Genomic DNA, 14,823 nt, shown 5'->3' on the forward strand with positions numbered 1-14,823 from the left:
AGCTGATGAAAATTAATGAATAATTAAATAAATAAATCATAAAAGCACCAACAGTATTTGATAGTTAATAAGAAACAGAACTTCCATGTAGAGAGGCTACAGATAAAGCCAAGATGGGGCTGTGTATGTGGTGCTTGAGTCGGAGGCTGCTGCTGGGCACTCACAGGCTGTTTGACATCAAACCATAATCAGGGCATTGGGATAGGTTGCCCCAGGGGAAAATAGTGATCATTTAGGAAGTGCGTTCCGATGGGTTTTTGTTTCCACAAGGTTTTATTTTGAGTGTTGGTAATCTCAGTCCATCGATCTAATGTGCAAGCCCAAATACACAATGCACATTTGTTCTTCTATTAATTGTGCATAAAAAACATATTTTTAAAAAACAAATTGTGGGAATTTTATTAATCAAGAGATTGCTTAGAGCAATAGATCATATGTCAAATTATAAACCCTACAACTACTTAAAATAATACAATTGTTTCGAGATAGAATAATAGTAGTCCCTTTTTATTAACAGTGGAAAACATGAAGTCCAATATGTTAAAAAAAAAAAAAAAAAAGCCTAATGACGACGGTATAAGATGTCCCAGGACTCTCTCCACTTGAGTTTCTGCAGCTCAGAGGCCGCCAGCTGTGGGCTCCCGTAGGTCAAAGGGCAGAAGTTTTTATAGGACAACAATACAGACACTGCCAAAGCCATCACACACACAGTCATGGCACGCCGCTGAGCTCCACTGCTGAAAGGGGAAGAAAAAGTATAATAAAAACACAAAGAAAAGGTTATGCAAATATTTTTGCTGAGTGATATAAAGACAAACATTGCAATTAATCTCATCACAACAAGCATGGTACAGTACCTTAGCAGGTGAGAGTAGACATGCTCCAGGAGAGCAGGGCTTAACAAGTGCAGGTAGCAGAGAGCTGGCAGGTAGTGATACAGAAACAGCGTCTTCTCCATCAGGAGGAAAGGCACAAAATTCACTATCCAGCCACCAACACAAACACGGCCGAGAGAGACAAAATGGTTCCACTCATCTGCACGGACATACAGAAGAAACATGTGAAGCCAGTGCCAATATTTAGTCTACAGAACATGTTGCGTGTACCTTCAGGTATGTCCTTGAAGCCCCGCCTCCGCCGAAGTAAGTAAGTGATTGCCAGCAGTTGATAGACAAGTAAGCTCATTTTGGCTATAGCCCAAGACACAGGATTCCCAATGAGGTGGATCTGAGCCTGGAACAAACCGTGAAAAGACATGAGGTGGGTGCTGTAGTCCCACTGTTATTTATTGTTTGTACTTTGTGCTACATTTGTGGAGGAGTGCAACCAGTATGCAATGTTGGTCTCCAGGGTGAGCCACTCAGACGGAGATGAGCTATATTTGTGTTCTGAGTTTTCCTGTTTGGCTGTGAGCATCTTCCACTGTCAAGACATACACATACATATTAGTTGAATAGAAAGTAGTCGAAATATTGTGAGAAAATGTATGAGGTACCTGAAGCTCAATAAACTTTGCCCACAAAGAGATTTTTCTGGTAACATCTATATGAGTTGGTGAATGAAGCTCCAGCTCCCTTTCCTTCTGCTCTTGACCTGCACATGCATCATAGATCAGGAATTCTCAGCCAAGGGGTACGGACCACTCACAGTGAGACCATGAAGCTTTTTGATTGACACAGTTAAAATTATAATGAAGTCTACAATACTACGGTATATATGTTTCTATTTATTATGGTTTTCCCCTAAGAAGACCATAGTTTATCAGACAGGAGGTTGTTGGGATTGGCAACCCCTCAGACTAAAAAGGGGACACCAAGAGAAAAGAGCTGGGAACCACTACTAGAGCTACTAGAGTTTATATGAATTTATATTAAACGTTGTGTATTAAAGCCTTAATAGCATTTGTGAAACAAAATAAGCATCCATACTGGTTCCATATCTGTGCTCTTCCACGGTCCAGCTCTGGCTGCTGCTGGGAGCAGTGAACAGCTTCTCTGCGATCACCTCCAACTGATGGAAGCCCCAGTCAGGCAGAGATGCCCCACTCAGCTATAGGTGCAAACATATGACATACAGTATGCATGACTGCAAATTATGCATAAACACGTGAAGGGTATAACACAACTGCTGAAGCTGAGTACTACCTTAAGAACTGCTGACGTGTTGAGATGGACCAGTCGAACATCAGACAGAATGGTCTTCCATACCTCTCCATCTGATTCCCTGTTACTTATTTCCTGAGACAGAAAGAATAGTTTAGCCTGACAGTACGGTAGTTAAAATGTCTGTGCTATGATTAAAAGGCAGTTGTTGATGCAACTTTTAAATAAGACAAGATAAAGTTTATACATTTTTGGGGGGATTATATATTTTTAATGGTCATCAATACACATGGTTTAAACAAAGTACTTGCTGTGCGTCACTGATGAACAGACCACTAGCTCTAAAATACTACTACCGTACAACCCTTATTGTAATTAGTAAGACATATTCCCATCAGGTTACAGAACTGAAGGCTCACCACTGTCCAAATGTTCTGTGGAGCCATGGAGACATTGTAGTTAATATAGCCGGACACCTCCTGGGCATGAGGGCTCATTGGGGCAGCAACATCATGACTGATAAAAATAAGTATATTAGTACATAGGTTTATAATTAGTGCTGTCAAAAGTTAAACTTGTGTGATTAATCAAAGAAAACTGACATCCCATCCCATCCCATCCCATTTTCTACCGCTTGTTCCCTTTTTGGGGTCGCGGGTGACAGGAGCCTATCCCCAGTGACTTCGGGCCTTAGGCGGGGTACACCCTGGACAGTGGCCAACTTGTCGCAGGGCTGACACAGAGACATAGACGTTACAGACAGTTCACTCTCACATTCATTCACTAGGGCCAATTTAGAGTCACCAATTTTTGCCTTACACATGCATGTCTTTGGACGGTGGGAGGAGCCGGAGAACCCGGAGAGAACCCACGGTAACACGGGGAGAACATGCAGACTCCACCCAGAGAGATCATGTGATATAGGTCTGGTCCGGGAATCGAACCCATACATACGAACACACAGCCTGTTTTGACCAAACACGCTCTGGTAAGTTACGTGGGTCTTTCTTGAAAGGACGTATTCAGGAGCAGCTCTAATTTCCAACGGTTACATATATTCATCAGTCCTCACATGGACAGAGTACTCAGTGGCTTATATTTTGAGCGCAGAGCAGTGGTTACCACTCTCCAGTGTTCTGCTAACAAACCGAAAAGAGCGGAAAAGGCAAGTTCAATGCCGTGTGCTTTGCAAGGAAAATCAAATTTGTGTGTGAGAGCTAATTTTTCACCAAAAAATATAATTGGACAAATATTTCACCTAACTATTACAGATCATTGGAAGGTATAAGGCCAACACGCATGCATCTGTCGCCATAAGAGGCAGCTCCAGTCACAAGTGACTATGAAGAGCCTTTAACTCCTGTTAAATAATTGTGTTAGGAAAATATGTAAATTGATTGACAGCACTATTTATAATACAACTAAAACAAAATAGACCAGCAAGTGTTTCAATAAACACTATGAACCGAATGACCCACCCACTGATAAAGACAGTGCTTTTTACCTGTTGAGAAAACGTGACGTCATTCCATGGACAAGCTGGATGACATCTCCATGATGAACAGGCTTAGGAGGTGTGCCCACCACCAACTCCTGCCTGAGACAGAATAACAAACCTGAAGTCTATAGCAAGCTCTGTTAAGAGTTCAAAACAAAACCAGAAAATGCCTCAATAGAGAGGAAATATTGTATGTATGATTTAAACTTTAAGCGGGTGCTCGAGGGTTCATGGGAGTTTGCCCAACCAGTCCACATGTGCTTTGTGGATCTGGAGAAGGCTTTTGACCGTGTCCCTCGGGGTGTCCTTTGGGGGGTGCTCCGGGAGTACGGGGTCCGGGGCCCTTTGCTCAGGGCTGTCCGGTCCCTGTATGACCGGAGCAGGAGCTGTGTTCGCATTGCCGGCAGTAAGTCAGACCTGTTCCCAGTGCATGTTGGACTCCGCCAGGGCTGCCCTGTGTCACCGGTTCTGTTCATAATTTTTATGGACAGAATTTCTAGGCGCAGTCAGGGGTCGGAGGGGGTCCGGTTTGGGGACCACAGGATCTCATCTCTGCTGTTTGCAGACGATGTTGTCCTGATGGCTCCATCAAACCCGGACCTGCAACATGCACTGGGACGGTTTGCAGCCGAGTGTGAAGCGGCTGGGATGAGAATCAGCACCTCCAAATCCGAGGCCATGGTTCTCGACCGGAAAAAGGTGGCTTGCCCTCTCCAGGTGGGTGGGGTGTCCTTGCCCCAAGTGGAGGAGTTCAAGTATCTCGGGGTCTTGTTCACGAGTGAGGGAAGGATGGAGCGTGAGATCGACAGGCGGATCGGTGCAGCGGCTGCAGTGATGCAGTCGCTGCATCGGACCGTTGTGGTAAAGAGGGAGCTGAGCCGAAAGGCAAAGCTCTCTGTTTACCGGTCGGTCTACGTTCCTACCCTCACCTATGGTCATGAGCTTTGGGTAGTGACCGAAAGAACAAGATCGCGGATACAAGCGGTCGAAATGAGTTTCCTCCGCCGGGTGGCTGGGCGCTCCCTTAGAGATAAGGTGAGGAGCTCGGCCACACGGGGGGAGCTCGGAGTAGAGCCGCTGCTCCTCCACGTCGAGAGGAGCCAGCTGAGGTGGCTCGGGCATCTGTTCCGGATGCCTCCTGGGCGCCTCCCTCGGGAGGTGTTTCAGGCATGTCCCACCGGGAAGAGGCCCCGGGGAAGACCCAGGACACGCTGGAGAGACTATGTCTCTCGGCTGGCCTGGGAACGCCTCGGGATCCCCCCGGAGGAGTTAGAGGAAGTGTCTGGGGAGAAGGAAGGCTGGGAGTCCCTGCTCAGACTGCTGCCCCCGCGACCCGGCCCCGGATAAAGCGGCAGAAGATGGATGGATGGATGATTTAAACTTTTCTATAGAAATACTAGCCTTACCTGAGTGGATCTTTAATAATCCACCAGTTATTGACATCTTTGAAAGGATAACAGGTGACCTGCTGCTGATGGGAACTACCTCGTCCATTTTCATACCTGAACATAAAAGAGACATCACGGTAATAGTATAGGTCTAAATAAAAAAAATAAAAAAGTTATTTGGAGAACATTTCATCACATTTAATTTATTCTTCTTGATTTGTATTTAATGTTTTTTACTCCGCCATGTTCATTTTGACACAAACGGACCAAGATTTTCTTTATTGCTTAATCCGTCTGTCAGAATACTGTTCCTGACCTTACATCTTTGATGTAGATTTTTGATCATTTGTCTCAAGAAGCAGTTTCTTTGTGTATGGCGGTCCACTCTTCACCTTATTGGATAGTTGGCCTTATGCGAGTGAAGCCAGCAGGGCACAGGGTTGGAGGTGGAGCTTCTCAGGGTCACCTGGCTGCCGTAGGCCACTTCAAGTGGCTGTCCCTGGGTGATCCTAGAGAGCCCCCCCTACAGAGATACAGAAAGCATTCAGCCTGAGTCCGGGCTGTTGTAAAGATAAACATGTAGAGGCTAATAAGTGTTTTTACCTCAAGAGTAGCCTGGAAAGCCGAGCTCATGAGCTGATCGTGGGGCCCGCTGCGGTGCAGGAGACTGAGGTGGACGTAGAACCAGAACACATAGAGAAGAACAGGCACCACAACTAGACACACCAGTCGACAGACAGCATGAACACAGACACTCAGCTGTCACACAAAGACATGTGGATTACACAGGGTTGAACACAGGCATTTCTGCATCTTTTGGATGTACAAAGAACTCACATGGCTAAATGAGCAGTCTCCAATCATCTTCCAGGTGTGCACACAGGCCATGCCCAACAGCAAAAGGTACGACAACAAGCCCATGTACTTGACCCTGAGCACAGACAACAACACACATCATGATCCGTCTATTGTACTCTTTAATATTCTACAATCATATATGTACCCTATTGCCGCGGCGATGGAGGCCCCAGACAGAAGCAGCCAAGAGTAACTGAACCATGACCTTTAGATATATGAGAGATTAATTAACATTGAATGAAAAAAAATTAAGATACTGAAAATGGGGCGGAGTCTCACCTGTGACATGTGTTGTGGAAGTGCAGGTAACAAAAGAAGGACATGAGCATGAAGAAGATGAGAACAGACTCCAACAGCATGAACCGGGACTGCACAATCAGGGCATTCTCTTGAATCACAGTTACACATTTTAAATAAGAGTTATTCCAAACAATATTTTAGATATGGTCCATGAAAAAAATAATTATCTCTACCAAGCAGAAAGAGCAGTGCAGCCCCCAGAGCAGACAGGTAAGATACTCCCAGCTCCAGAGAGAGCCTGTAGACCAGAGGAACGCTGAGGGCCCCACAAAGAGCAGGGAGCAGCCGCAGACTCCACACACTCACACTGTCCGGGTACTCTGCACGTAAAGACCAGAGACACACTCAGAGCTCCACTCTCCTCATAAATAAAAGTCAGACCCATTTAATCTCACTACAAAATCCCTTACCTGCCCCAATTCTGTTCCACACAAAATTGCCATCGAAATCTCCAAGATATGCTGTAACGCAGAACAAGCAAGGGACTGGTCAGAATGTATTTTTATTAAACTATACCAGGAGTGCCCAATACGTCGATCGCGATCTAACGGTTGATCTCAAAGGCAGTGAGGGTCGATCCCAAAGACCTGTCTTTTTACTTTATAGCTTGACATTACAAGTGAGAGCTCTACAGCAGCACGAGTGGACCCAGAGCTACAACCAGCATGTTAGTATTTTGGCCGCTTTTCCATAAGTTTCACCAAGAACACACCACGAGCATCGCGCAAGCTCCGAAACGCTTTCTGCGCCGAAGCGCGAGCCGTGTAATGCACGCTGTCAAAGGAAGGAGGAGTCAAGGCAAGAAGCTCAACCTTCTTTCATTTAACGTAGTTGTGGCCAGTATATTTAAATATCAAAATACTCAGCTCTATTAAATGGTCTAGTTAAATAGCTGATTTTTTTTTTTTTTAAATAGCAGATATTGCACATTTGTATATGATACACAATATTAGGCTATTAATGAAAGCCTACATTGTGTTTCTATAGCCTAATTATGGTAAAACAAAAATAAAAACCTGATTAATACTGACAATAAAAATAATACTAAATTATAAAATAATTTGGATCTATAGGTAGATCTTCGGGCTTTGTGGAATATAAAAGAAGCTTGTGAGCCGAAAAGGGCACCCCTGAACTATACAATACAATACAGGGAAATTGTCTTGGACTCATGTCATAGTGCCTTGTTTAAAAAAATAACCATCTCTTTTGTCTTTAAGACCAAATGATCACAAAGAGCTCCACTTGTGAGAAGTATTTGGATGGACCCATGCCTTTGTGCAGTAGGCTCAATGTGGCTGTTTCATCTGAAATTTGAAAACTAGATTTCTTTAAACAAGTCTATGTAAACAATCATTAGTTGCGGTATTCAAACAAAACTAGAGAACTGACTCTACGATATAGAGTACCAATCTGTAGTTGTTACCTTAGGTTAATAATACGTTTTTGTTACACCTTGCACTAACCTCCAGCAGCTAGAATCATGTGACCAAGTGGAGGGCCACTGTCATCAATAAAGAAGACCCTCTTCATGTAAAGAGACACAAACTGCCCATAGTACACCTCATCAAACCTGAGAAACAGAAGAGCAAAAGAAGGAACACATTAGATTGACATGTATAAAAAAAGTTTTATAAATGGGAGTCTGTATAAAACGTTTAATTTATGATGAGCCACTGCAATAAAATGACTAATGACAGTCGTTTTAGTACTGGATGAGAAACACTCAAAACCAAAAAAGGCAAATGGGGGGGAATCAATTATTAATACCAATTTCGATACCATAATGACAACTTTAACAACAACAATAGACATTTTCAACATAATAGCACTTCATGTACTAGTTCTGCTAAAGCTTGATATCATTCTAAAACTTCTGGAAAGGCCAAATTTTGTTCTGTTTAAACATTTTTTTTATATCAATTCTAGTTGAAATTAGGATTAAAGGTGGTATGGACGATTTTTCGGCGATTTGAGAACGCAGGCGGAAGTGCGCATGCGCACTCCCCCGTGTGATACAACACACACGTGCGTTTGTTTATTAGCGCAACGGAGCGCATCGCATCGCTCGTCTCCCGTAGATTTCTGTCCACTTCTGAGTCAGCTCGAACTGTCTTTCTCCGTCTTCATTTTGCCCCGTACACTGAGGGAACTATATTATCATAGATCCATGCGCTTAGGCACGCGGAAACGTGGGGACGAGCCTGACGCGGCTGCAGGTGAGCGGTAGGTGCGTTTTATGATTGATACGTGGCAGGACAAATGATTTATCCACGCCACGAGGAAATATGATAAAAATTTGCTGAAAAAAATCGTCCATTCCACCTTTACGTTTTGGTCAACTACTAGTATCTGGTTTTTGATATTTTTGACATGCTTAAATATCCTAGACAAGCTGCACCTGCATATCCCCTGAATATGTCCCCTGGATATGCAGGTGCACCTTCACCTGACTGAGAGGAGCAGGGCCAATGATCGACAGCTGAAATGTGTCCAGCTCCGCAGACCAACTTGTGACATAAGTTTGATTTTCATCTGATTGACTGTTGCATGCTGGGAACTACATTATGCTGCAACTTAAACGCGTGCTGTTATATTCCCTGTCCATTTTCTTTGTGCATGCATAGCGTATATGTACAGTCATTCCATTTCAGTTATATTGTACGCATATTTTATGCATATGTATTGTATGTATATGTATTGTGTGTATGTATTGTGTGCATATGTATTGTGTGCATGTATTGTGTGCATATGTATTGTGTGCATATGTATTGTGTGCATGTATTGTATGTATATGTATTGTGTGCATGTATTGTGTGCATGTGTATTATATGCCTATGTATGGTATGCCTATGTATTGTATACATATTGTATGCATGTATTGTATACATATTGTATGCATGTATTGTATACATATTGTATGCATGTATTGTATACATATTGTATGCATGTATTGTATGCATATTGCAAGCATATGTATTGTATGCATATTGCATGTGTATGGTCATGGTACAGTGACCCTCAGGGTTCACAACAACGATGAATTTGTCAATATTTGGTTATGGAAATTTGTTTTGCTTTTCAATTCATTCTTGTTGTGGACCGTGAGCGCCACCGTATCATGGCGTGTCAGGGGCGGACATGGCTCCATGGAGCGGACCCATGGGGCGGTCCGGGACTCACACCACGGAGTTGGGAGAACTTAGTCCGCTCAGTCTGGTCCACAGCGCCAACAGAGACACGAGCAGAAGAACAATGTCCACCTGAGCGGTCACCACCAGAGGGAGCTGCAGCATGGCGCCTGCTGACACAAAGTACTTACTGAGCTTTCAAGATAACTACACATACAGCGTTGCATGGTTTGGATAACACAGCGTAAATCTGCATCCTGTGTACATACTACGCTGACTGCTCAGTGTTTAGAACAAACCTATTATTAATACGCAAATAATAAGAGAAGATCGCTGACAACTCACCGTGAGCAAGAGACGGACAGCTCCTGGTCACACCACAGCTTTTCTCTTCAGCCGCTGTCCAGCTTTGGACAGGTTATCATAAAATAGATCCATGGGTTAGCATCTGTTTTGACTGTGCAGCCTTTTTCTGTGCAACATGAGCTGCAGTGCTGTGGGACACTAACGTGCTTTACTGCCATCTACCGCTGTGGCATGACGCTCTAAGGAAAACATAAATAGAGACTAGATCAGGGGTGTCCAAACTTTTCCCCCCAAGGGCCGCATTTTTAACCAACCCGTGAAGTGAACTATTCGAAATTTTCCATTTGACATAGTTCCAATGCACCTGCACATCTTTAATAAGACTTGGAACATTCATATTAGGTTGACTTTTTCCAATTTTACAGTTTAAAGTACTACTTTTTGTTGTTAGGGCCAACTTGGCAGGAAGCCTGAGGGCCAACAAAAAATGGTCTTAGGGCTGCATTTGGCCCCCGTGCCACAGTTTGGACACCCCTGCTGTAGATTATAAAACAAAACAAACCTTTTATCCCAAACACCATTCGCCCATTCTCATCCTTACGGTCGCACTGTTCCAGAGAGGACTAAGCACCACCAAACACAAAGCCGTACAAATTATTTTGCCCGTGGACACATAAAAATAAATAAAACTGAATTGAAATAAATCCACACTTTAAAGATTCCATAAACCAATAACACTTTAATTTGTACATATCTGACATAGGCCTACAGTTTTATTCTATTTGTGCAAGCTTCCTTGAAAAAGACTGAACAGTTTTCGGATTTCTGCTAAAAATGTCACAAAACATTTGTGAAATAATTTAGGCTCTGACATTAATAAGACACAATAGAAAGGCACTGGGGCATCAAGAACAAATACAATAAAAGACAATGTTCACAAATGCGGCATAATCTGTGGTTCGTGAAGGTAGAAGTGCTCATGTCTTTCAAACAGAGCCAATCTGTCTCTACAGTCATTCCGGCTCCAAACTCCAGACTTGTGAACACAAGCACACCTAGAGCACTCCAACAGTAAGTGCTTGCTCTAGTGACATGAGGCCTTGCCTATGCATGACCTATGACCTTTCTGCCTAGTGCCTACATTCATTAAGCTATGCAGGCCTGTGATGCCAAAGAGTGGCTCCTGCACCTCTTTGACAGTCTTGGTCTGGATTATTCCACGTGAACAACATGGTAGTGTCGTCCTGTTACTGTAGTGGCGTTACTGAGTTTGAAATGGACAGTCAGCGCCTTTCCTGGTCAAAACTGTGATTGTCCCTGGTCCATTTGATCATTGTCTCTGGAGAGCGATAAAGGAAGATGACTTTTGAGTAGAGTTCCTCCTCCAGCTCCAGCTCTCCCGTCTCTCGCACCTGAAACACACACTAGCTGTAGTCCACACTCCAAACACTCAAATAGAATCACGGGAGATACACGAACCAGGAAGATGTCCGTGCATAACTTTAGGATGCGGTCCACACACGGAAGCTCCTCAAACATGATGGAGTGAGAAATCTCACTGAAGAATCCACGCACAAATTTTCCAATCACCAACACCACAGACACATACAAGCCCATAATCCTGGAACACAGAAAGAGACAATTCAAGTTCAACATTGAATTATAATACCATTATTTGAAAAAAAATAAAAATAAAATGCATAGTGTGAAAAGTTTGAGAGACACAGTTCAAAAATAAATATATAATTAATATATCATTCTAAAGTTACAAACACGCTTAAATGTCCAGAGTAGACCAGAGATATATCAGAGGCTCACCCATATCCGGCCAGGAAGCCCAGGCTGGGGGGGCTGACTTTGTCGTTAAAGATGACCATGGGCAAAACTCCACATGGGGGGGTGCAGTCTGCAATAGCAATGTCCCACCACTCCTGGGTCCCACTGCTCGTCAAGGACTTATCACTCATCATGGACAGGGTGATGTTTGAATAGTCCTTCTCATCTCCTGCAACAACATCCACAACTAGCTCAAACTCAAGTATTGGATTGAATTAGTGTGAATAAGGTCAATGGGATCACCTTCACAGAGCTGACTGACAGGTTTGGCCTCCGCTCCGTTTGGTGCTCGGATGTAGTTTGGAAACATGTGCGGCACAACCCTGATAACGACAACATAATGACATTTATGTATATTATTATATATATTTTTAAGAGTAAAAAAAGAGTCATTAGGCTACAAATATGGCTCTATGTTTACACAACCATGTAAAAAAATATATGTTACATTAATTATGTTATTATTTGTATTAATTATTGCTTAGTGAGGTGAAAAGTTGATTTGTAAAATGTACTTAAAATAGATGGGTGGGGCTTGTTTTGAATTTTGAAAATGAATTATTGGTACTGGTATTCCGGCTCAAAAATAAAAATATATCGGCCCATCCCTCTGTGTGCCAGCTCATAGGCCACTTACACAGGTTTGGTGCTGTTGCCCACAAGCAAAGAAGCCAGCTCTGACCGGACCGGACTCCCAGGCTCCAAGTCGATGGAGTGTTTGTCAAAAGTGTGCTCCACAGTTCCTCCTTTTCCCAAGTCTCTGTGAGAACATGATCCAATACTTTTTTCAGATGATTGAATCTCTGTAAATTTTCTCCTGATCATCTCCAATCAATGGACATGCAACTACACACTTTTATGGCAAAAGTAAAGAGAGGTGGGTACCTCTGGAAGGTCCAGGAGAGCCTCAGTGTCAGGTCCACTTGACTCTCGAGCAGTTCTTTGATGAGCTCCTGTCGGCTGGGGGGGCTGATCCTCCACACAGAGCCCGAGCTGCCCTCAATCATGGCCGTTACTATGTCTTCAGAACTGTACAAAGTGATAAACTGCATGGCCACCTGGAACACAAACACATTATATATTTGACAACAGGAAGGACATTTTGGGTTATTATGTTCCAACAAACAGATTTAATAGCATTTTTAATTATTTTTATTGAAAACAGTCATTTTCAATAATAAATAGTAAATAGTACTTTCCTTACTAATATTACTACCGGTATATGGTCTTAGAAGTTATGAAAAAACTCAAGATCAGGTCAGGGAAGGCAACATTTAGAAATGTTGTTTATGGGATTTATTTAGTGCCAAATGTCTACTTCTGATACTAGTTATCAGTATTTTGATACTTTTGATAACCCTAGACTATAGTACTACATGAACTCTCCTTTCCCATTACAGAGCCCTAAAAATGGAAGCAGACAGTAGCAGTCTTTTAAGTAAAATCTCACCTCAGAGGTCAAGCAAATCGTGATTGTAAAGCACGTTTAGTTTCACACGGCTACAGTTAGTCTGAACTGTGTTTATTCCTCCAGATCTAAATTCTAGAACCAATAATTTCTTCTTTTATTTCAACCCCATTGTTAATCTTAATCTCAACTCTTAAAAATGTTTAAGAGTTATTATTAAAAACTCAAAGATACAAGTCAAAAACTTTGATTTGTATCTTTCAAACCTTTTCAAAAAAACTAACTCTTGCTATGTATGGCAAAAGTACAATACAATTAAAGTAATAATAGCTAATAGATGTGAATTCAAGAGGGTTTAAGAATAGAAGTACCGCATTATGCCCAAATGTCCTAGTGAGTAGATCATAATCTGATTCCGTGTACGGCTTGATGGACTGCTGCTGAACACTCATGGTGAACAGAGGCTGTAGACACAAAAAACATGGTCATTTTCAAGTCGTTAAAACACTTGGATTTAACATTCGTACCTCGTAGCCTCCAAGTTTGACTGTCACAGTGACATCAATGGGGTGGTTAACCACACCCACTACTGATCTGACCAATGAGATGAAGAGCAAAGGGAACCAAATTATACAAATTAAGAAAAATATGATTAGACCGCCCATTCCATATTTAACAATTTTCTTCTTCTTTTGTCCTTTTGGCTGGGGATATTTCTGAATTTAAAAAAAAAGGGGAAGGAAAACATAAATAAATAAATCCTGTGTTTTACTCTTCTTACACAACTTCAGAGTTATGTTAAGAATAGTAGTGGATTCATACTTTTTCTGTCTCACGGCTGCACTTAATGATAAAGATATTGGCATAGATGTCTTCTACACACATCCAGTTGGACAGTGACAGAGTGGTGTCGGTCCAAACCCAGTCCATAACAGCGCGCAGCTCAACCAGAAACGGCACCAGACGGAACCTGAGCACAACAATCTAAATCAGTGGAGAACTTGTCCAAAATACACAATACAACTTGAAGAGTCATACCCCTGGAAGAGGAACAGGTTGAGATGGTTGTACTTCTTGGTCAGGAAGTTGCCCAGGATACGAGTTGGATAACCGCAGCGGATCTGGTAGGCTGACAAGCCAAAGTACACACACTTGACAAAGTACCAGAGCTGGGCCACAAAGTTCTGATTAAACTTCCTGCAGACAGAAAGACAAATGTCTCTGATCCTTCATCATTATGTACAAGGGAAGAGGATGCAGCCTTACCGCTCAGTGACTGCAGGTAGGATGAAGAACATCCAGATGTGGATCCCAAACACCAGGATCACCTGCACACAATGTTTTTGGCTTTACTTATGATGTAAGTATGTTTATTATTAATGTTTATTAACACTGTTTCACAATGCATCATTATTTTTTACACTTTTATATTCAGCACATTAACGCTAAATATTATTGCAGGTCTGTATGGAAACAATAGTACTTATTCACATAATGTCTTTATATTGTTACAAAATGAATGTTGATATATAGTATGTGGGTAACCTGGAATATAAGTTTTCCCAGAACAGCCTTGCGCAGGTACAGTGCCCGATCAATAATCATGGTGCTGAACTGAATGAGCAGCATCACCAGGAAGGCCTCAGGAACCTGGTCCTCCGACAGAGAGGAAGCGATGTCTGCAGCCGCACTGTGTTTCTGTACAACAAGAACCAGTCAAACATATACTACATTTACATTATTGTTAATTTAAGTACCACAATACCCCAAAGGCCCAGAAGCCAAAGACGACGATGATGAAGTCAATAACGTCCGTGAGGAACATGAGGGCGTAGACATCAGTGGCAGCACGATACTCAGCGTGTACTATGTCACTGAAGAAGCTTTGAGTGGGCTGGTACACTGCCTGGAAACTGCACACAAAAGGGATTTAGAGAAGAGGAACTGGGAAAGCACACAATAGAATAATCTTAACCACAGTAAATGTCTTCTTTTG

General features: G+C 42.6%; 2 protein-coding genes across 5 annotated transcripts in view; both read right to left on the reverse strand.

The window, feature by feature from the left end:
• Positions 1-494: 494 nt before the first annotated feature.
• pomt1 (protein-O-mannosyltransferase 1) lies at positions 495-9,447 on the reverse strand. 2 transcript variants are annotated; one of them, XM_072436309.1, is made up of 19 exons: positions 9,330-9,447; positions 7,613-7,719; positions 6,557-6,607; positions 6,320-6,466; positions 6,126-6,234; positions 5,992-6,051; positions 5,826-5,919; positions 5,592-5,747; positions 5,381-5,511; positions 5,007-5,102; positions 3,607-3,699; positions 2,522-2,618; positions 2,145-2,237; positions 1,929-2,049; positions 1,496-1,593; positions 1,309-1,422; positions 1,107-1,233; positions 858-1,035; positions 495-737 (listed from the first exon to the last, which is right to left on the reverse strand). In XM_072436309.1, the coding sequence occupies exons 1-19, from the start codon at positions 9,440-9,442 to the stop codon at positions 563-565; spliced, it is 2,160 nt and encodes a 719-aa protein (XP_072292410.1). In that variant the 5' UTR covers positions 9,443-9,447; the 3' UTR covers positions 495-562. The 2 variants fall into 2 exon arrangements, with proteins under 2 accessions (XP_072292410.1, XP_072292411.1); XM_072436310.1 differs by lacking the exons at positions 6,126-6,234; positions 6,557-6,607; positions 7,613-7,719; positions 9,330-9,447 and having other exon boundaries at positions 6,320-6,384.
• Positions 9,448-10,308: 861 nt separating this feature from the next.
• Positions 10,309-14,823, reverse strand: part of piezo1 (piezo type mechanosensitive ion channel component 1 (Er blood group)) — a 35,600-nt gene continuing 31,085 nt past the window's right edge. For all 3 annotated transcript variants that reach the window (XM_072436305.1, XM_072436306.1, XM_072436303.1), the window contains exons 41-53: positions 14,593-14,740; positions 14,373-14,525; positions 14,094-14,155; positions 13,866-14,024; positions 13,650-13,797; positions 13,355-13,543; positions 13,199-13,291; positions 12,305-12,477; positions 12,057-12,179; positions 11,663-11,742; positions 11,402-11,588; positions 11,063-11,204; positions 10,309-10,995 (exon numbers count right to left, since the gene is read on the reverse strand). In XM_072436305.1, the coding sequence (XP_072292406.1) occupies positions 10,867-10,995; positions 11,063-11,204; positions 11,402-11,588; positions 11,663-11,742; positions 12,057-12,179; positions 12,305-12,477; positions 13,199-13,291; positions 13,355-13,543; positions 13,650-13,797; positions 13,866-14,024; positions 14,094-14,155; positions 14,373-14,525; positions 14,593-14,740 (1,786 nt within the window). In that variant the 3' untranslated portion in view covers positions 10,309-10,866. The remainder of the gene's footprint in view (positions 10,996-11,062; positions 11,205-11,401; positions 11,589-11,662; positions 11,743-12,056; positions 12,180-12,304; positions 12,478-13,198; positions 13,292-13,354; positions 13,544-13,649; positions 13,798-13,865; positions 14,025-14,093; positions 14,156-14,372; positions 14,526-14,592; positions 14,741-14,823) is intronic.

The sequence above is a fragment of the Eucyclogobius newberryi genome, unplaced genomic scaffold (assembly GCF_026437365.1).
Source record: "Eucyclogobius newberryi isolate DKJ021-1_F unplaced genomic scaffold, fEucNew1.0.hap1 SCAF_8, whole genome shotgun sequence".
In the NCBI taxonomy this organism is placed as follows: Eukaryota; Metazoa; Chordata; class Actinopteri; order Gobiiformes; family Gobiidae; genus Eucyclogobius; species Eucyclogobius newberryi.

Excerpts from the sequence above, each read along its gene's own strand:
- pomt1 (XM_072436309.1), bottom strand. The coding sequence starts at position 9,442 with ATGCTGCAGCTCCCTCTGGTGGTGACCGCTCAGGTGGACATTGTTCTT. Across the intron at positions 7,720-9,329 it reads AGTTCTCCCAACTCCGTGGT|GTTTGATGAGGTGTACTATG; the intron begins GTGAGTCCCGGA and ends TCTGTTTCTCAG. Across the intron at positions 1,234-1,308 it reads GGTTGCACTCCTCCACAAAT|GCTCAGATCCACCTCATTGG; the intron begins GTAGCACAAAGT and ends GGTTTGTTCCAG.